Raw genomic sequence first — 23,398 nt, forward strand, 5'->3', positions numbered from 1 at the left:
GTGTAATCAGTGCATTTTACTACAAGTTTTAGATAAACTTTATCTGTTTTCATAATTGCTATAAAAATATTCCAGAGAAAAAAATGGTGTAATAAACGCCATGCAACTTTGTTCAGAATACTTAATCTGACTTTTCTTTCTAAACTCTTTTGATTGGTCCTTAAGTCTGCTATTGAAACGGTATCTCATTTTCATTTAGTAATTTGTTTGTGAGTTTATTTTAGTGATTCACATTTTATCTTCTGGCATTTAGTTGCAGCATGAAATATGTTTCTAACGTGTATAGAATAGGGTAAGCTGCAAATTGTAATCAATCAATAAGTTTTAATGTCCTAAAGATGACCTTAACATCTTTGGGATCTTCATCGCCATTAACTTTGTTTAAAATCTCTTTCATCAGCTTAACGTCTTTTAAATTGTATGGGTTTTCAGTTTGTTGAATTTCAATCAGCTTTATTTTGTTTAACATTACCTGGTAATTCCTTGTGTTATTGCTTTTTATAACCAGCTAGGACGTTGCCTCTTCATGTTTACAGTTTTGTTGTTTAACTGTGCGGGTTTTGTATGTATTTTCGTTTGCACCTATAGTTTCGTGAACAATACAATCTGTGCGATGTCAAATTTGCAACTCCTTAACTACTGTGTTCACTCTATACTTTTAAAATAATGGTATTTCGACAGGTCCACGGAATTCAGTTCCTTGTCGAACTTATAAAATCTATTTCGTTCAAATATTGGATCCTAAAAGTACTATATCTTTAGTACTGCAGATCTTAGCGCTTTTAAGAATCCCAGCCTTTCTTCTTCAAAGCCTCATATTATCACAATTTAATTCTCAGCAAGGAATGAAAATTATGAACATATTTCCATTTTTCTTTTAGTATATTTTGACAGTTTCACGTTTCCTAAACAAGTGTACGTGTGGAAGTTTAAACACCATAGTGTTTTAGCACAAGCTGTGCTTTTGTATGAAATACTTCTGAAGACAGTACTTGTCATATGAACTTGTAATGTGTAATCGCATTACGTAACATATATAAATCGGATGGAAGCTCTTATCATCATAAAACATTCTCTGTGCAAGTTCTTTTTTATCTGTCTTATTCGAAATAGGTGTCCTAAAGTTTGTGTTACTTCTATTTTGCCTCTGTATGTCTCATATTGATCATCAACATTTTTCTTTTGCAGACACCAAAGCTAATTGAATTCAGTAAGTAAAATGTTTTACTGACTAGTGATGAGCTATATTTACATATGCCTTACTACTATCAAGTTATACAGATATTTTTACCTTTAACGTATTATTTCATGCCCGTAAATTCTACCTTAAAAGTTAATTGAAATAATAATAATAAATAGGAATAAATTTATTAATGTCTTGCACCGTTACTCTACTTTTAGGCTCATTTAAAAGTAGAGTGGGTCCAATTATGCGCAAGTGATTTTCGTAATTTTTATTCATGGTTGTAAATTGTTTAGATTATATTTTATTGTAAATTTGTGTATCCTACCTGACTTTATTAAGAACGCAAATTACAAAGAATCTATGAATAGATGCTTACGTATGTATTGACAAGCATTTATAATGATCTTAATCATACGTTTTAATGGCGCCATAGGCTTAATTTCTCATTGGCGGATGGAATTTCGAAGTTTCTAGAAATATTCAATTAATTCTCATTGGTTGGGCTGGGGCAAGTGAATGGCGAAAAACTTCGCAAATTGAGTAGTGTTGTCTGTTGCGAAAAACAGTCGCAGTAGACGGTCTATGTAAGGAGAGAATACAGCAATCAGATTCATTCCTATGTTTGGATTCATTCTCACTTACTGTATTCATGTTGTAAGTCTGTCAACGTCTTTTATGTTGTACTTAGATATTAATCGTGAGGAACAATATTTATTTTGGACTGTTCAATGGTAATAGAAAGGGCTCGAACAATACGAATTAAACATAAATAACAATCAAGCACCTCATGTATATAATAGTGAAATTTAATAAACAGCCGATCTCTTAATTCAAAGGCACAATATACAAATCTTGAAAAATGAGAAAGCACTTTTTTATTCGATATCTAACTCCATGAATTTTCTGCTTAAAGGTTGATACAATAAAATGGACGAAGTCAGTGTCGTTTAATCCAGTATATGGCATGCAGATGCGTTGGAAAAGATATGTTTTCATTGAATTTCAAATTTCGTGTCATGCATAACTTACTGAATATCTGCCAATCATTTAATTGGGTCTGGAACACCCACATGTTAGTGAGGTAAATTAACATAATTCGGTAAACTTAACGGAAAAAATTGGTATTTCCGATTACTATTTATACTGACTGTTATAGCAGATTGAGACACTCTGTCGTCAGAAACTTATTTACATCACCTTTAACTTGGTGTATCCGTACAATAAAATACTTTATTTGAGAATATTAATATTCTCATTTGACTTGCCCATATACATTTACCATCATGATCAGGAATATATATGTAGAACAAGTATTTAGAAATTTGCTCCAACTCATTTAAACATGTCAAAAAATAAATAGTTACCTTTTAGCCCAGCAAGAGTTGATAACTCTTTATTGTTAAAGGCGCATTCATAAATCTTTCGCAAATTCGTGCTAAACTGCTTCTTTTTCTTTCGCATGTCCACTGCCCTAAATAGCAGATCCATACTAATACATTGTTTCACAAAAGCTTCATAAAATAGTTAAATATAAATCGTCTAAATAGTTTAATACATGAAAAGTATTCAAACTGCTTTTAAGGGTTGAGGAGTCGACATTTTATAAAAATGAATTTGAGGTAAAATCAAATCCATAAATTATTAAAAGACACTTATTCAATATATTTTGTCTGCGAATTACTTTCCATCCCAGTTTTATTACACAAAAGTTAATAGCGTTCCAATGTTAGATTATATTGCCAGGTTTCAGCTAATTTAAACTTATCACAAAGATGAATGTGCAAAAATATCTGTATTGCTAAATATTAGCCTGTCACGTAGCGTTTAAACTAAATCATTGTCAAAAGTGAGAATACAACGTAACAAATAACACATCCCTGTATTGTCCAATCGTGAATTCAATGGAATGCTTTAAAATTCAATGGACTCTTAACCATCTAGGGTTTTCTACACATGCTTAAAAAAGGAATCAATAAAACTGGTTGCATTGTTTCAGCTAATACGTACATGTGCTGAAAAGACCAGATGATTTATTGATAATGAGTTTCTGAAGTCAAGCTCATTGCATGAGTCTCATTATCAGAAAAGCTAGTAAAAGTAAGAGCTGATGCAACGAAGTTTCGGCAAGTCGAAAAGGATAAAAGAGAACGAAATAATGTATACGTACAAAATCGGAACTGAAAATTAAGCAATGTAATGCTCATTTCCCGTCATTATTGCAGTTTCATTAATAATAAATAACACGAAGAAGACAGACAATTGTATCCAAATATTAATCAATATGAATACGGAACGTTCTTAGCACAGACAAAGAAAATAGAAAATAGTATTAGATCTTTAAAGAATAAGAAAAAGAAACCGAGCCCAGTTAAAATCTATATTATTTGCTACAAATGGACCGTCGCACCTCAAGGACAGTTCTGAATCCACGTTTCAATAATATTTTGGCACCGGTGAATTTTGAAATGAGTGGTAATACGTGCTTAATTTTGGATTTACAAGAGCTATGGCATTTATTAACACATCAAATATATGGAATTTCTTCAAAAAAGACATTGTTTTAACTAATTAAAGCTACAATAAAACTTTGTGTTCCTGGGTCTAAAGTAATAGCATTTTAGAAGTGTCTCAAGTGGGCTTTAGAAAGCATTAAAGCACGTGTATAATTAAATATGCAAACGTGTTAGGTAGTTTTATCGTGTATGTGATACTTTCAATAAGCTATGGATATCTCCATCCCTCCATTGCCAGACTCAGATTATGGGCCTTTCTAACCAAACATTGTCTTATATTATGCATATCAGAATATTATGCATATCAGAGAAAGAGAGAGAGAGAAAGACAGACAGACAGACAGCGACAGAGAAGAATTTGCAAATAATAAAAAATATCGTATGATCAAAATAGAACTACGACTTATCATCTATAAAGCCAGTTTACACCTTGCGGGTGAAGAAAGGAAAACAGTTTTCTTTATTTAAACTGGACTAATATTTCCCATTCTTCCATAATCAGCGTAAAATGTTAATATTTGGTCTGATTTACTTGGAGCTTTATTCTCCACTGTATCTTGGTTTATTGGAAACTTGTTCAACCCATTGAATCTATGCATATCCTTTTCAGTTAACGTGTTTATACTGCACGTTGTAAGATGATAATTGCAGTGAAAATGTTTTCATATATATATATGGTCTATATCGCCTAAAAAAATCCGTTTGACACTGTTAGACGTATGTGTTTAGTATATTTGGAGATGTCATAACTTGCTTTTAACAATACATTCTCGAAACAAATACAGTATTGTTTCAGAAAGACTGTTGGCAAGGAGCATCGATGTGTATCAATTTTTTTTCTCAACTGATTGGCAAATATTTATGAATACGTCAATATAGACTATTTTAATTTTGAAGTTTTATATGCTATTTTACCCCACATCCACTCAACCCTCACCCCAACAAAATGAAAATAAAGACACAAAAAAATATATTTAAATTAAATAATCCAGATTCAAATTGAATATTTCCTGCGCACAAGATACGGTGAATCACCTTGTCTGCATCATTTGGCAACATTAAGAGATTTTAATATTAAGTCAGTTTGTATTTAGTAATAACTATACATTAAATAATTTTAAATGCTTTGTTTCAAAATGTATAATATTAATATACTTGGTAGGCAATGTTCTCTGTCATATGCGTTATAACAATCTTAGTATTTTTGCAATATATAATCCTCTTACAAAACAAGCTACTCCAACATGAATCTTTATCCTCTTAGGAGATATTACCCAAAACCAATGGACCACACCCTCCCAATAATCGTGACGCAAACTGCACTTCAAATTAACCCTCCACCATGATAACAAGATTGATACAATTCCAGTAATTCCGTCGCCTTAGACTGAATGTTTAAAAGCTCAACTGTGTGGAGTGGTATCTTGAATTTTCACTGATGAACTGTGGAATTCTTTCTTAATATTAATATTCCGTTTAATTTCTTTGGCTACATGACATTCCATCCCCTTTAACAAACATAGTTTCATTCAGTGTTGCATGAGAATATACCATGTAAACGCTCGCGTTCATAGCAGTATATTAATGCGTGGTGTTGACCGTTCTTTTCCTTAATTTAACGACGTGCAAAATGTTCAATTAAACGTTAATATTTATTTTATTGGCTTATTCATATAACACAATAAAATGACCCCAAAAGCTAGGGAGTCTGTGCTGAATGTCCTCTGGTATATTTGAAAGTTCAATAACCTGTCGTATAACACTCAAAATGGTCTTAATTCTTTTAGCAACAGATCTTCATGCTAGATTGAAAATAATTTAAGCAAAGAAGATGGACTCTAATTTAATAATAGTAACATCATAAATAAGGAAAGCATTATGTCTTTCTCAATAAAATCATGTTTTATGTTTCAACTATTTCGGTCGAACTATTTCAAATAGTATCATGTGCTACCATTTAATCTTTCACTATAGTAATTTTACACACATTTAAACCAAACTAATATATTGTTTTGAGTAGCATTGCCCATAATCTCAAAGATTGTTCTTGGACAAGGCCTGGTAAGTCTAAAGTGTTTCAAACAATCTATAATTCTGCTTCCTATCACATTTCGTTACTGCATGAAGAAATTGCTCAGTAACTCCCCATAGAAAATCCAACTGTCTTCTAATATGTTAAACTGCATATTTAATGACTATTACAACTGTTGCATTCACATCGTTCCTCGTTTATCGAGAGGAAAATATCTTATAGGTTTCTCTCTACAACTCATTTAACTTTGGAGGCCTATCTTTCTTTCAGCCTCTTTTATTTCTATATTGCTAGGTTTTGTGGAACTATTCTCTAAAGAATAAATTGTTTAAAACGTATATTTTGTTGTCTTAGAATAAAGTTCTGTGTCATATAAAGCATATGAAACGTTTTCTTCATTTTTTATTTACTTATCTTTACCCAATACAATTTAATCGAAAGAGTATCAAACTACACAGAATCTGATATAGTAAGTCTCTCATCTGAATTTACCACGCTATCCATACTTCCATCTTAGTCAATTCGTGCATAAAACAATTATATTATATTTGAAAGGCATGGCTTGATCAATGTATTATTCATCTTCCTATAAATTTATCATCATTATCTTGAATTTAGACGCGTAAATTGCTTCAATTGTCACTGTTTCCACCTTTGGTTTATGGGACACATACATGCAAAAAGATTTCAAAGGTGCTTGAGAGAAAGTGTTCATCTCATGTGTGTACATTCCTTAAATCTTGGCTAATTCGTTAAAATGATCAAAGAGACCAAAGTTCTTTTTTCATACATGATAATAACATCCTGGCATGAGCTTTATTTAAGTTCTGATAATTATATGAATCAAATTTCGAATCTTTAACCATGCTGAAGTTCCAGGCATGATAATATTATTGTATAATCTTTATTTATGTAAAAGCTCTGACAATTATAGTTGGGTTTGTTTAATTAGAGACAAAATAATTTCACCAACATGATGGTCTAATGTAACCAAGTTATAACTAAAATTGTTTTAAAATCTTTTTCGATTATACTAACAGTTGTTATTAAATAAGATAAAATCTGGATCTGAACCGGTTAGAAAAATAATACGTTCATTTCCTTGCTCCTACATGTTTGAGTGACGGGTAACTATAAAAACAAACGATAAAAAGTAAAAAAAATGTAAGAAGAAAAATTAGCTAAAGTTGTCGTAAAACGGGTAAAGTATTTTATGCCGCCAACAAAGTTGTATGGTAATATGTTCGATTCGTGCACATACAAGATCCAAATGTTGGACAATCAACATACTATGCACGAACTTGATAATGTAATGCGATGTAAATGAAATGTGAATTGATACGCAAGAAAACTTTAAATAGTTCAGAGATTTATGATTTAAAGTGACTCACAAATGATTAATTTAACCGTCGACAATTTTCACACAACTAATAATAAATGATATGGTTTAATTCAGTTTGATATGCTTTACTAAAATAGTAAAATTTTGCTTTTCACTTAAATAGTGAAATGCATGAGCTTTTCATTCAAATAATGAAATGCGAAATATCTTCTCAGTTGTAACGCTATGTCGGGAGGTTGAGGAGCCACCACCAATGGTCCGCCCCTCCTTGTTTGCCTCAAGATCCATATAATCTTTTGTGCTCTCAAACCCGTTGGTCCGTAAGCCCTGGTTCTTCTCCAATTAACAGTAACGCTATACACAAAAAACGAAACCCGATTACATGTAATTAATACAAATAAAAAGATAGATTTATACAATTCCGTGACGGGATCATAATACCTATTACTCAGAGAAAGAGAATCATATATATATATATATATATATATATATATATATATATATATATATATATATATATATAAACAACTTCCTCTTGTATCCCCCTCCCCATTTCTGCCCCCGGTTAAAGCAATCTCTCTCATGCACACAAACAAGGGTGATATAGATTGCCATACACATTGCACTGACGTAATTTTAAGAAGAACTATAACCTTTTTCAGTGCAGGAGTAATCTCTGTCATCTTCAGAGAGAAAGAAGAATTTTGGGAGAAAAGATAATATATTAATTCGTTTTGTTCCATCTCTTTGTCTACTGCTTACATTACTTTTCTAGACATGCGATGATCGTTAGAGATCTGAAGAAAATAAGGAAATATTTGGAATTCACACATCGTTTCAACTCTGTGGGGACTTCCAGTATTTTACCATATGAATACAGATATTGGTCTTGTTCTGATCCATTGCTGGTTTGTTAAAATAAAGTTTCTCCTTTAATTTTCGTTGATGTCTGGCTGGATAAAATATAGAAGAACTAGCTTGTTTGTTTGAAAAACGTTTGCGCTGTCCAACCTTAAGGTTAATGTCCCTGCCTTCATTTAATGTATTATGGTTTTGGTCATTAAAGAACATACCTCAATTTTCAGCTTGTGACAATGGGGATGGGAAAATTACTGTTTATCTTGATCACAATACGCCGTACAAGTCGCTCTACGCTGTGGGAACTACTTTGCAAGGTGATGGGACGCTATGCAATGTCACTGATCTACGCGTTGATAAGCAAGGAACATACGAAATTACAGGTTGTCAAGCGGTAAGTCTGTACAGCCAACTGTTTTTTTTTTTTATACCGACATATGTTCCTATCATATATGCTGACAAAAACGATAACGTCTTACAAGATAGAAGTGAATTAAAGACTTATGTATATTATATATTAAATCAAATTTGTTTCTCGTCAAATTTATTCACCCAAGAACACCCTTCCTCGTCCGCAATAGGTCCATATAAATATGCTTGGGAAGTGCGCGATAGATAGACGTTATAAATATGGACAGTGCAAAAAAAAAATGATAGAGAAACAAGACAAAGAATTGTGAAAATACAAACTAGATATGTCCGTAAGAATCTTTTAAATACAAATTTAATGCCCAAAGTATTAGTGAGGTGTCGAAATACTTGCTCCTCGTGTAAGTCAGTATTTTGGGTTCACATGATCGTTATTTTTATAAACACATTAATGTACATCCCAAAATAGTCTGACATGCCTGTTTTATTTATTCACTTATTTGCTCCAAAATGCAATATTCGCCAAAATTAGTTTTTATATTGACAACATTGTTTACGTGCTTAACGAGTGTGTCAGTGCATATTGTTGCTAGACCATTAAGACATATCTGTTTGATATTTCATTGGAATAATTATTAAGACCTGAACCAAAGACTTAAAGGGATAGCGTTTTGTTTACACTTAGAATGGTATACGTGAGCGATTTTTTTTTCTGTCTTATGACGTGCTTTCAATACCTATTTATTGACTGAACTGGGCATATTATGACTATTTCACAGAAAGGTCAATGAAATATAACAGTATGATAAACATCTATCTTTGTACTTTTTGGTCCTTACGTATGTAAAAAGCAAATATAATGACGTGCAGGACACGCAAATCATCTGGCCATATTTTCCTTGCTGGTATTTATACATTTAATAAGCGCTCCATTCCAAACATCATTGATAAAAATTGAAAGAACAATTTACTTCTCGTATTTGTGTAACCAGTCAGTCTGAATATCCTTCACAAGTATATATCATTTAATTTTCTTTATTGAAATGTACCATGCTGGATCTGTATTGCTCCATCCTCCATCTAGCCGTGAATTATGTTGCCCAAACAACATATATTGTTCGAGATATTTAGAAGAACTGTCTAGCACAAAAGTTGATTATACCAAGTTGGAATCTGCTTTGTCCTTTTCTCTGCATAATTCTATAATAAACTCCATACCAAATATATTTTGACAAGTTTTGGTTCATTAAGAATTTCATACTCATGGAAATACAGGCCAGATGGGGACGAAATAAATGAGGATATACTGCCTCAATGCCATCTACGCTGAATTGACGTTTATATTTATGTTACGTCTCTTTGGTTTTAAACAGAAAAAAAGCGAAACCAACAATTTTTGTAATATTCAACACATAATTTCTTTCCCACGAATACGAAGTGAACATTTCAAAAACTTATAGTATTGCGAATTAAGTCGCAAATAATTCTAAAAGGTCAATCACAGTTCCAAACATTAGATCATTCAGAATGGATTTCTCTGATGTTCCGAATGAATTCCAGTCTTCAGTGTACTTATGTACAGGTAGCCTGGGATGTGGCGATGTTATCCAAAATGTCCTTGAACGAATTCATAATAATACCAAAATAGTGATTTAGATCGAAAAGTAGTAATGAGCACTTTGTTATTCCAACGAAATACAAATTAAAATGATCCCATAAAGACTGTTGGGATAAAGATATTCTGTCTTCTGCTTTCTATGCTAAGACACAATAACACACCAGTATGAGGGTTATTTTCCCATTAAATTCATTTCCAGAACGTTCTATGTTAAAAATAAGGTCAGTAATTATTTTCGAGTGAAAAACTGATGTCCTAAACTCAGATCCAAGCAAACATGTTTACTTAAAGTAATAATGATTTTAAACTATGATACAAAATTATAGATAAACATTAGCTGTGCTATGTGTACAAAATAACAAGACAGTAGTCAAGTAGCCCAACTTCTACACGCAATTATGGACAAAAGTATGTGTATATATATATATATATATATATATATATATATATATATATATATATATATATATATATATATATATATATATATGTGTGTGTATGTATGTATGTATATCTATCTATCTATCTACTTATATATATATATATATATATATATATATGTATGTATGTATATCTATATACCTATATATATACACACACACACACACACACATATATATATATATATATATATATATATATATATACACAAAATTTAACCCTAAATATCTTGCAAATGATGTGCTTTAAAAGATAAGTCTAAAAGTAATAATACATTACGTTATAAAATTCACAGATACACTGTTGAAGTATGAGAAAATATTCGTGTTCTATGTATCCCTTATTATATAAATTGCCTCCCAAGTGTAAATGAAACAAATTAATTGTCATGCGAATGGAAATTTTCTTCGATTTAATGACTCTGATCCGCTCATTCGAATTCATATTTAATTATGATATGCATGATTGCTATATGAAAAATTGGACAAAAAGAATTAATAAGTTGTTGGTTTCTTCTGTGGTGACCAGAGATTTTGCTGGATGGAAGGATATAATATTTGCCACATCATTTGCATTCTCCTGTTCAAATGTTGATACAAACACCGCATATATTGAGGATATACCAGGCAGTAAAATCTCATCTATTCGGTATCTGTGGAATTTCGAAATGTTCTCTGATGTAATTAAATGCATATTGTGCAATATCAGTTTAGTATAAAATTGTTATAGGGTTCTCCAAGACGCGCATGTCAATACTTTCGGATATTAGAATGAACCATTAAAAATCAATGTTTAAAACATCAAATGAAACAGAACCCATTAATTGTACAGACTTGCACTATTCCTGCCGATGTAAATAACATATTTCCATTACTTAATATCTCGTATATTTTGTTAACCTAATCTAATAAAATAAAAATTGATAATAACATTATGAAAACGTATTTTCAATATCATTTTCCATTAACATAAGGGTATGACTCCCTTACTGATTATGCATTGAGTTATAGCTCGATCAAATCGTTTGCAGAAATAATTCAGCGCAGTTAATATATACCAACGTATCACCTACGTTTAGCTCACCATTCAGGCTGACGAGAGTTAATCGGATCATGGTTAAATAGATGTATCCTTTTGTATTAAGATAACACATTTGAACATTAGATGAGCACTAGTCGTTGGATGAATAAATTTCAATTATAAAACCATATGGAAAAGGAAATTGAAAATGGATTTGATCAACACCAATAGTGTCACAAACTACCACTCTCACTGCATAAAATTATTGCATTGGTCGTTCCATTTATATGCTTATTAATGTTTCCGACTTAAAGCCTTCTGTATATGTACCAACTGTAGCGGGAACAACTATACTGTTGTTAAAATAATGTCATCAAAAATGAATCTAGTTAACTTTAACAAAATAATCATACATGTCGGAACAAGTGATGCCGATCACAAAACTGATTAAAGTGCATTCCCTTCTCAATATAAATAACTCATTAGGATGATTTCAGCAGATAACAATTTGATGATCACTGCTCTAATATCAAGCGGAAGTATTGATATTGACCCCCATGATAGAGCCCTATAAAATTAAATGTAAAATACGTTTATAATTATTATTCATTCCTTTTTAAAACAGGAGAAATATTGCTACTTCTTCTTCACAGAGACATAATGCACTTGACAAAATGAGGATTGGTTGATTGATTGATTTAATTTTAACGGCGCATCAGCACTGTAAGGCTATTTAGCGCCAAACAAAATGTGATATGTAAATTTATTTTAAAAAAAAGTCTCATATCGACCAGCGATATAAAAAACAAATAGTTGAAATTAAAACAGTAAGATGGTAACGGTGCAAAATAAAGCTTCCCGATCAACGGGGATGTAAATGTTGTATGTTAATGAAAAATAATGAAAAGGTATTAAAAAGGGACGGTACATATGTTGCATAAAACTGCACAAGGTGATAGCATAAAACTTAGAGCTTAGAGTAAATATTCACTGCTTTCAGGTACTCTATAATAACAGACATGTTGATAGTATCAAACAGTTCCTTCATATCATGCACATTGTAATACTGATCGCGCGTAGGTAGCAGGTCAAAACACTCTCTCATAAAGTGCTTGACAGTGAATGGTTCATTGCAAGAAACGCACTCTGGTGGGTCTTCACCTTTTAGTATGTGGGAGTGGGTAATACAAGTATGACCAATTCGGATTCTTGCAATGACTACCTCCTCTCTACGATGCGATAACGGTGGTTCGTTCGCTTCAGCTAGCAGTCTTTCACACGGGCATATTTAACATGCTCCCAGAGCCAGTCTTATTCCCCGATGATGAATTGGATCAAGCATTTTAAGATACGATTTTCTGGCTGAACCATACACAACGCAACCATAGTCCAGTTTGGAGCGAATAAACGTTCTATATAAATTCAGGATGACTTTTCTATCAGCACCCTAGTCAGTGTGCGCTACTACTTAAGTAGGTTAAGTGTTTTTAAGCATGTAGCTTTCAAGTTCCTTCGGTGAGGCATAAAAGTCAGTTTTCTGTCAAAGATTATACCTAAAAATATTGTTTCCTCAACAACTGTAATAGGTGTTCCGTCCAGCGTGAGTTTAGGTTCATCGTGGTGTCTTCGTATTTGACAGAAATGCAAGCATACCGTTTTTGATTTCGTGAATTTGAAGCCGTTCGTACTTGCCCAATTTTGTATCTTGTTTATATTTTGCTGTAGTTGTCTTTCAGTTGTATGCATGTGCTTTGATCGATAACATATGAGAAAATCATCAACGTATAACGAGCAATCCACACCAGGAGTCAAACACTTGGTGGTGCTATTAATTGTAATATTGAAAAGTGTCACTGATAAAATACTGATCTGGTGCACACCCATCTCTTGCTCGTGCAGATCTGAGAGAGTAGAGCCCACTCGTACCTTGAATTCTTTGTCTGTGAGGAAGTTGGATATGAAAGAGGGCAGACGGCCTTTTAGACCTAGATCGTGCAGGTCATTTAGTATCCCGTACTTCCATGTCGTGTCATAGGCCTTTTCTAAATCAAAGAAAACCCCTACAAAGTGTTCTTTCTTGATAAATGCATCGCGAATGAATGTTTACAGTCTAACCAGACAATCGTTGGTGCTCCGGCCATATCTAAAGCCACTTTGGAAAGGAGATATTAAATTGTTAGTTTTCAAGTACCATACAAGCCAAGAATTGATCATTCGTTCCATTGTTTTGCACACACAGCTTGTGAGTGCAATTGGTCGATAGCCGTTAGGATCTGCGCTATCTTTACCGGGTTTGGGAACTGGTATTATTTCCAAATGTTTGGTACATTACCTGTAAACCATAAATCATTGAAAATTTCCAGAAGGGCTGTATCGTGGGCCTTATTCAGAGATTCCATCAGCTCAAACAATGTAAACGGTTGATTATAACTTTCAGAGATAATCGATGTGAATTTCAGCCGTGTCTTTTCTTTTTGAGGTTTTAATCTTCTGAAGGCTTCTGAATAATTACAGGATGAGGAATTTTTTGAGAAGCTATCAGCAAGTATATTAACTATGTCATGTTTGGAATTGAAATTCTTAGTTAAATTTTCGGGCGTTGGACGATTATTAAAATTTTTCAGTGCTTCTCTTCGTTGTCTAATGGCCTCTTTGCATTCTTTTGTGAACCGCGGTTTTGAGGGATTTTTTCTGTTTGGAGAGGACTTGGGAATAGATTTTTCTGCAATCTCGATTAAAACAGAAGTGAAATATTGAAAAGGGTTATTGTCGTTTAAAACAGTATCCCTGTTAAGTCTAATTGGACAAAGTGTTTCAGATTTGGCTCAGTCGACCTTCATTAAATTCCAATGTGGATTTGCTTCGTCAATTGTAACGTCGGTGTTGTTAAGAGAGATTGGAAAGTTATCACTGTTGTGAAGGTCATCAGCGACCTTCCATTCATATTCCAAAAGCAGCGATGGGGAACAAATTGTCAAATCGATACATGTGTATGCACCCGTTCCTGGGTGTAAATATGTCGGTGATTTGGTGTTATATAGACACAATTCATGTCTAGAAATAAAGTCTTATATTTTGTGACCTCTGTCACTTGTGTGATTTGATCCCCATAAAATGTTATGGGCATTAAAATCCCCGAATAAAACAAAGGGTGCGGAGAGTTGTTGAACAAGATTGTCAAATTCGTTTGGTACTAGGTTGGTGTTTCGTGGTATGTAAATAGAACAAAAGGTAATCACTTGATTTAGAGTGACGCCTACAGCAACGGCTTGTAAATTTGTGTCCAAAGGGATGACGCTATGAGAGGCTCTGTTGTTCACAATAACACTTTGAGTAGTTGTTAAACAGGGAGTAGTTTTTAAGTGTGATGTTATCCGTATCTTTCAAAAATGTTTCCTGAAGACATGGTACAGCAGGATCATGTTCGTTTAAAAGCATAAGCATATCATGGCAGTTGGCTTTAAGGCCTCTACAGTTCCATTGTATGATGGTTTTCTTCATTACAAGTTTATATTGAAGATTCTGGAGCTAGGTTAGACCTTTCCCGTCGGCAATCTATTTGGTTGTTTATCTGGAGGAAGTACGGGGGTGTATTTTTAGTTGTTAGGTCTGGAGCCAACTTGAGGACATGGAGCAGTTTCTTCTGCATCCATATCCTCAAAGTCTCCAAACCTATTGTGCAGCTTTATGTGGTAATCAGACCCATTTTGCTGCCTATTTGTTTGCTACTATCTTTTACTGTTTGGTGATCTTGGTGGTGGAGTATTGTTGAATGTTCGAATCGTAAGGGGATTCAGGTGGGTTTGTTTGGGTTTGGGCGTCTTTCGTTGCTTTTTGGTTGCTCTTCACTACAGTTGAGAAGGATGGACCGGGGAGTGATGTTCTAGCGTGTACAAGCTTCCTGGCCTCTGGATAGGGGATGTTGAACGTGTATTTAACCCTCTGGATTTCCTTCTCCTGTTTCCATGTGTCGCATTCCTTTGAATTAGCATGGTGTTCCTTGCCACAGTTGATGTAATACGGAGTGGCTTTGCACTATGATTCCCGATGGGAGGGGTCGCCGCATCGGCTCATATCTGGCTTATAGAGCATCTATCTTCATGATGGCTGCATTTTTGACATTTGTAACATCAGAGGGGATTTAGTATGTATATTTCAACCTTAACTTGTAGGTATCCAACCCTGACCACTTTAGGTACTGTTGGCTTGTTGAAGGTGAGTATAATAGTGTTGGTGTCATGCATATTGTTGTTTCGTTTGATACGAATTCTGCGGACTGCAGTGACACCTTCATTTTTCATCTCCTCGACGATTTCTTTGTCGCTGACTCCAGCTAGGTCACGGCAACGAATTACGCCTTTTGATGTGTTAAGTGTAGAGTGGGCGAAACAGGTTACTGGAATATCGTGAAAGGTTTTATTTTTTTGGATATTTTCAGTATGTGCTTTGCGCTCACACTCTACAAGTAGGCCCCTGATTTTAGTTTTTTGACCCTTTTTGGCGTGCCGACTAATCCAACTATAGTTATTTCGACTATAAATGGCGATAGAGCAGCAAGTGGTTTCGATTCTTCTTTTGATTGGATGACCATGAAGAGAGGAAAGGATTCCACACTACATGGTTCATCATCCGACTCTGATCCAGTTTTGGTACGTTTATTTTGGGCTTTTTTGGAATTATCCATGACGGCTTCATTAGAATCCAGGACCCGTGCTCTACGCCCTCCATGGAGCACAGCAATGGGACACTTTTCAAGTTCCAGGGATAAACATATGCCATACTCAGTTGATAAAATTACCTTTGATTGACCCTACAGTCGCCAGTTTCTAGGGTCAGTAAAACTACCTCCCGATTAACCCGTTAAGCCACCGCCTTCTAGGAAGTCTTCTAAGACTTGGGAAAGGGAAAGATAAAAGAATAGACTATAGGGGCAACGGTGGTATCAAGAGAGATACAAGGAGAAAGATAAAGAAGGCGAGAGAGTAAATAAAGACTTCCTAGGGCTGGGAGTGACCAGCCGATTTGTAGGGACGGGGCCCATCCCGACCACCCATCTAAGAGAAGTAGAGGCCAAAGTAGTGTATTGCTTCGTAAAGCCTCTGCTCAACTACCAGGATCCTTTCCTCCCCCGACACGGGACGCAACCCACGGCAAACAGGTTGCCTCTACTTAGTCGCCTTTTGCGACACGTAGCGAGGCACGTCGGGCCAATTCTACAGCCCCGGACCCGAAGGGGGAGAAACAATTTGATATTATAAATGTACTATCACATTTAATTGGTGGATGTCGTATGAAATAATAATTAAAATCTTTCAATCGTATAACTTTCATCAACTCTGATTTAAAGTAAGTTCTATGGTAGGCAACGGTGCGATACATTACTGGGTACAGACTGCCGGACAGTTAGTTTTAAGCGTGTCAGGACGGAGCTATCATATTCATTATATTATTGGAAAATAATATTTTCTTTCGTGAAAATATGGCATAACTGCTATTACTGGTGCAATGATACGTTACAAATCTTATGGAATATTGTGTGGACTGATGAATGAACTACTCGGTCTGGTAAGTGCAGAAATTTTCATTTGTTTAGTGTTTGATTTAACTGGGCTATATCGGGGGGGGGGGGAGGGTTGACAATTTTTGGAGAATGCAGGTCTGACAAAACACATTTCAAGTTTTTGCTGCCTTTATGGAGAGAGTTTTTGTTGTTGTTGTGGGGTTTAACGCCATTTTTCAGCACACGATAGGCTCTGCATGGCGGCCAGTATTAATGGCGAATGAAGAACCCGGGAAAAACCACCGACCCACTAGAAGCTACTGGCAAGCTTTCTCACATACCCACATTGGCCGAATCATAGACTCGAAACCACGCAGAAAGAGGTGAGATGGCACTGATCCGTAACGGAGAGCGCTTTAGACCACTCGGACCCCCTCTTGAGAGAGAGTTTAGATTAAATCGATCGAGATCGTGTGTGTGTATGTGTCTGTCTCTCTCAAAATGATTTGTATTGTGTGTTCTCCAAGATGGCGGGACCTTAAGTTACTCTGCTTTTTTGTGTTATGTATTTGGTGTTGCTGTTGTTTGATTTTAGAACAACTTCGTCCGGCACAACAGATGACAGCAAGGGTTTCTTTTTTCAAAATGAATTTATGAGCGCGTGGATACCTTGACCGATACCACCTGTCTGAGACAATACAAATGGGATAAGAAAAGAAAGATTAGCAAAACAGCTAACTTTTTCTGTCGTATGGGTGATATATATATATATATATATATATATATATATATATATATATATATATATATATATATATATATATATATATACAAATATACACTGAGTCAAGTGCACGGGCAAAGCAAGAAGGGTTGCGTGCATCAGATTATTTAAGATATTATAAATATAACAATCTGTCAATGAACTATGCTGTGTTTTGAGAATATATATATATATATATATATATATATATATATATATATATATATATATATATATATATATATATATATATATATATGTATGTATGTATGTATACATATATGGATATTTATGACGGTCTTGATAAGGGATGTGTTATAAATATTAAGTGAAATGTGAAATTGCATTAAAGAGAAAAATGATATGGTAACAAACTGATACTAACAGAATGTGAGTTACAAAGTTGATAAAATAGTGGCAAAAATAAAGTAAAGGAATAAAATATGTTTGCTTTATTTAAGGTTTTACATAGGCAGAAAGAAAAAGTCGATGAATGGAACATAATTAATAGCATAAGTTTAAAAACAGTTTTTATGCCAACAAGATCAAGATGACACCTAATCACCAAAATATGTTACAAATTTTTACGTTAGCGTCAATATTATAAAGGAATTATTATTATTGATATTTTGAAAGAACGCAGGCACATGGGAATAAAGATATTGAACACCAAATGCCGCGAACAATCCCAGTAGATAAACATATCCCATTAGATTTATTTTATACCTGACAGCAAAATGAAAGCAATGAAAATGTTTCAGTGGTGTAGAGTCTACTTGGTAATTGTTGTGACGTAAATTGCCACTCTAGTATATAAAGGATGAAGATAAAAACAAAGGTGTTTAAAAAAGAAGATGAAAAAACATGCGTGACTCAAAACTTGTGTTGTACCTGTAAGAGAGATAGTTAGTTGAAAAGAAATTATGACAACATGATCGCTAAGTGTAAAGGCCCAGCAAATAACGAATGCAATCTATATCACCTATATGCAAAATGCATACCACAGTTTAGATATTATCCTGGTTATGACAGTCCATTCCGCAAAACAGATGATTAAATAGAACGATGAGAAATATTTAGCTTTTAACATTATTTTTAAAACTAAAAAGAAAAAGAACATACAATGACAATTAGTTTTTGTTTTGACAACTTTAGAATTATAGCAAATTTAATGAACCAAACATATTCAAATATTTCCCAAACATTTAACAACTGTTTCTAACTTCTTTTCAAAGTATCTGAGAAATGATATCTACAGCTATGAAAACCAAAACATGCCTGAAATGTTTGACGAATTAGTTATATTGCCAGGAAAAATGGTTAACATCTAGTTTAATCGATATCAGCATGTACAAGATGCTATGAAAAAATAAATATTGAAACTACAATCGGAGATCCATATGACTTATTATGTACAGAGATATAGGTTGATCTAAACGACTCCCTAGGATAAAATTACTAACAAACTAGCTACGCTTGTCCAGGAGTAAGAACAAGCGTGTCTTGTGGCAAGAAAACATCTTTCAGCACATTAAAAAGGCGACAGCTTCCGCTGTGGAAACCGGGTTATCTTCTTAGCAACATTGGCGGACCACACAGTATTGTCTACCAAAGCCTCGATGCAGTTCTACACATATGTCGTTATACCCTCGCTTAAGACACCAATATGTTTGTTCTTATGCTATTCTTGCTTATGGCAGGATGCTTCGAAGCTGGATATCGTCGTTTCGCCCCTCAAGAATTGTCTAGAAATATAGTCTGGAACTCACTTAGAGTCCTATACAATGCTGATAGTAAAGCGTTCTACTTCTTTCGGCTGCCGCTAGTATAAATCGGAAAATATTTAGGCAGCCTTCTTAGAGAAGACGATCTTCTAACGGAAGAGGCTGTTGTCAGCGTCGCATAGCTTCCACTTGTGCCAGGTTGGAATGAAAATACGCAATTGTTGTCGAATTTAAATATCTGTATAGGCAAGTGGGCTGTCAAAGTCACTGTCAATATATGATAAATATTGTTATTTATTTAAACTGGCGCTATAAAGCATACGATAATAATGACGCCTGATTATTATATTTGGGTGTCATTAGCAACGGCTATGTTTTAAACTGTAACAGTTTGTAACCCTTTCTGTGTAACAGTTTCTAACGGTTCTTAAATCATTTTACATCTATGTGTTTCTTGCTCTTTCTAAAGTTGAATGAAATAGAGGTATCCTTATTCTCCACTTGCAGTTCTGTAAGTTTGTCATGCCTTAATTCGATCTTTAATTTTGTCGAATCATTGTAGATGTGCCCTGCAAATTCAGTGGGTTCCTCACTTGCACTGTAAATGTACTGCCACCTAATATGCAATTTATGCCAGCATTATACGATACGTTTTTACTCCCATTATTGTCTAGGGTAATCCTGCTTTTGGCAGTCAGTTCCGCGTGTACAATAATTGTATCGCTATCATAAGTAAATGTAACTAGTAAATCTTGCAAATGTATTAGCATTATCTCCAGAAACACGCATTGCTGCTTTCATACTGAGTTCATGAAATACTTCAATCTCCTCGCAAAAGCTGTCAAATTCGCCGTAGTAAAGAATCTCAGATATGTTTTATGAAATAATACTCCATATTTTGTTTAAGGTAGTGACATCTGTATCATTTATTAAGTCGTTCAGATTCTACCGCAAGTATATTATTTAAAGGAAGTAAATTTATTGACAGTCAATATGTTAGGTATGCATTTTTAACAGAAACACATACACACAATTGTACATACTTAATCTATGCATGCACATAGATATTAGTAGATAGTAGTACAATGCTTAATGCTTGTCAGGAACCCACGAGTGTTTTGGCAGACTTAAAATAAGACATGTCAGTGGAGCGTAAAAATCAACGTATAGGAAATATTGTCGGCTCCGGATACTTGGCATGGACGTGATCGGCCAGGTCGGTTTTTACTGGGCTGTGTTTTTATACTCCCATTTTGTCCGGTTTTCCCCACTTCGTATCTCTCACCGTTTTCGTTTTGTCAACTATAAAACAATTGTTCTGTTTTTGTTATATATTTCATTAATTACTGCCTAATGGAAGTTTTTATCTTCATGGATATCGATGCCAGGGCCGGGTATTTGTCCATTCCTTGTGGAAAGTGACTCTTAATCACCAAATATTGTAATTTCTCACAACTACCACATATCTTATCACTTCGGCTATCAAGATATAGTAAAATGCAACTGCTTCAAATATGGTATGATTACAAATAAATCACAAGATTTTAGAGACATATTATCGTAGAGAAAACTACATATTATTCAAATGGTAAGTCCTTTACTTCCTGTTCCGTTGATGTTATAGACTATCTTCATAAACTACAATTTTTCATCTGAATTACTTTTTTTTTGTTTTTTTGTTTCTGGTTTTCATTAATGTTCGAAAGATTCCTTATCGTCTAATAAGATTAATAATGTAGATGTATTCCCGGTTTATCTGCAATTCTTACGAAATTGATATATTCTTCATAATATATATCCACGCGTGTTAAATTATTAAAGTTTAATGACAATGAAACAAAAGCTAAAGGTTAACAAAACAAGAACAACAGAAACACGATTTTAAAGTTGCTTATCTGCCATACACCATCAAAACTAATTTTATTTCAATATTTGATGAAAGGCAATCACTAATGCATGGCTGAATAGGTTTTAAAAAAAAATATTCAATAATTAGTGCTCTCTTAGTTGTGTAACTTGGATTTTAAGGAAAGACGAAAGGTTACAATATCAAAAAATTAAAAACGGCTGGAATAATACAATTGATCGAGCACTTCGACATGAAGAAAACAAAGCCACCGTCATGATCTATTGCATATAAAACTCTTTCATTTATCTTTTACCCCTTTAGCATTTACAATATGCAATATTTAAATACGTATAGACGAATATTTCTATTAAATGTGAAATTTATACATATTTCGTACGTTAGCTTAACCATAAGTGCTTGGCTTTCTGGGTATATTAAAAGAACTACTGATATAAATGCAGTGACCATTTACATTATAAAAATTATCGGGTTATTTATAAAAAGCCGGAAAACTATACATTTTTCATGATACTGTTTTCGAAAGTTGCATTCTCTTTTATATTCTCACTAATATACTTTTACCCACTCTTAGCTAAAATGAAAATGAAACTTTCATTTACTTACATCGTTTTCTAGCTGTTACAACCAAGAAATGTTCGTTAACATTTGAAAACACCTGATTAAATTTGCATAACATAGCTATTTAGAATGCAACAACAACCTTAATATAAATGAGAGGAAAAATAGCTTATGCATTTACAGTATGGTCACGAAAGTTCTAAAGCATGGTTTGTGTATGGCATTTAGGGCAGCAAGTCAAATAATATAGACAGACGATTAAATACGATGAGCTGAAAGACTGATTTATTCAATAATTTGCCTGTACATTGCCTAAAGATTATAGATTACAAGATACGTGCAACAACTGTTGATGACACCGAGTCTATTTACAGCGGCATTCAGACGTCGTTAACGTAGTCATACCAGCAGGAAAATAACGAGTATAATTACATTTTGACAATGATAAGATTACAGAGCTATACAATATTTGAAGCACAATCCTGCAAACGCAACGGATGCCACATTAAACAGAAACATACATTCTGCACGTTATTAATATAACGTCTTAAACCGTATATCTGATCTTGAGAACATGCTACATACACCTTTTCCACACTTTGGTTGAGATCAAAACGGTATCAACGCTAATTGCAGACGAGAGTTGGTCTCAGATGGAAAATTATTTGAAAGGGCGCAAACAGTAATATTTCCTTATTGTTAATACTGTATGGTCTTAAAACAAGCAACAAGAAAAGCAAAAACACAGTTAAGCTTGGTCTAATTGAAAGTATAATTTATTTCCCTAAATTACAACGTGAAAGAATTAAAAATACATTTCAGTTATGTCGAATGAATTCCTAAGGTCCTAACTATTCTCTCAATTCCAAACGTTTTGAGTAATCCGAACGAGTTCCAAATGTATTCAAAATTGTATGATGTATCAAAATACAGAAAAATATCTTTAAGTGAGTTATTCCGTGACAGCAATAAATCCAAGTACTCTTTAAATGAATTGACGTTAATTTTGTACAGCTGTTATATGTTCAAATAGTCCTTAAATGAAAGATCATTGTAATTCCAACGATAAATTAAACTAAAAAAAATCAATCATAATTCCCAATATAAATCTTCCAGCACTGACTTACTACTAAGAATGTCAAATTCCACGTAATAATTCTCTTACATACAAAGCTAATAAGTAATTATGGAGCAACGTACAAACATTCCAGAATAACCTGATCTAGTAAAGAACATGTTTTACAATGACTAATAATAATTTAGGTCATTTAGGCATTTCAGAACTCGTGTCCTGAAAAACAGATCATCTGATGCTTACTTTTATTACTGTACCTTTCAGCATGGAACCTTATGCATGGAACTACGCACTACACACGTGACTCATCTTTAAATTTAATACAAGGACCATAGGATATTAATATTAAAACTGCCATTAACTTCATGACTCAGATATAAATTGTTGCTATGAAAATAATGCATGTTATATACATATACATAGCACTCGTCGTTAATGTTTGCACGTCTTATAGTTCGATATTATTTTTGGTAATCATTATAAAGTGTGAAGTTAACTTTATTTTCCATTTTGTTCCACGCTCAGTTAA

At 33.7% G+C, this 23,398-nt stretch overlaps 1 protein-coding gene across 1 annotated transcript in view; it reads left to right on the forward strand.

Annotated features, from left to right (window-relative positions):
* Nucleotides 1-23,398, forward strand: part of LOC149796061 (uncharacterized) — a 98,672-nt gene that overhangs the window by 42,283 nt on the left and 32,991 nt on the right. The window contains exons 3-4 of the mRNA XM_089964169.1: nt 1,189-1,210; nt 8,159-8,325. Coding sequence (XP_089820295.1) covers nt 1,189-1,210; nt 8,159-8,325 — 189 coding nt within the window. The remainder of the gene's footprint in view (nt 1-1,188; nt 1,211-8,158; nt 8,326-23,398) is intronic.

The sequence above is a fragment of the Sinohyriopsis cumingii genome, chromosome 7 (genome assembly GCF_028554795.1).
Source record: "Sinohyriopsis cumingii isolate HCF-2022 chromosome 7, ASM2855479v2, whole genome shotgun sequence".
Lineage (NCBI taxonomy): Eukaryota > Metazoa > Mollusca > Bivalvia > Unionida > Unionidae > Sinohyriopsis > Sinohyriopsis cumingii.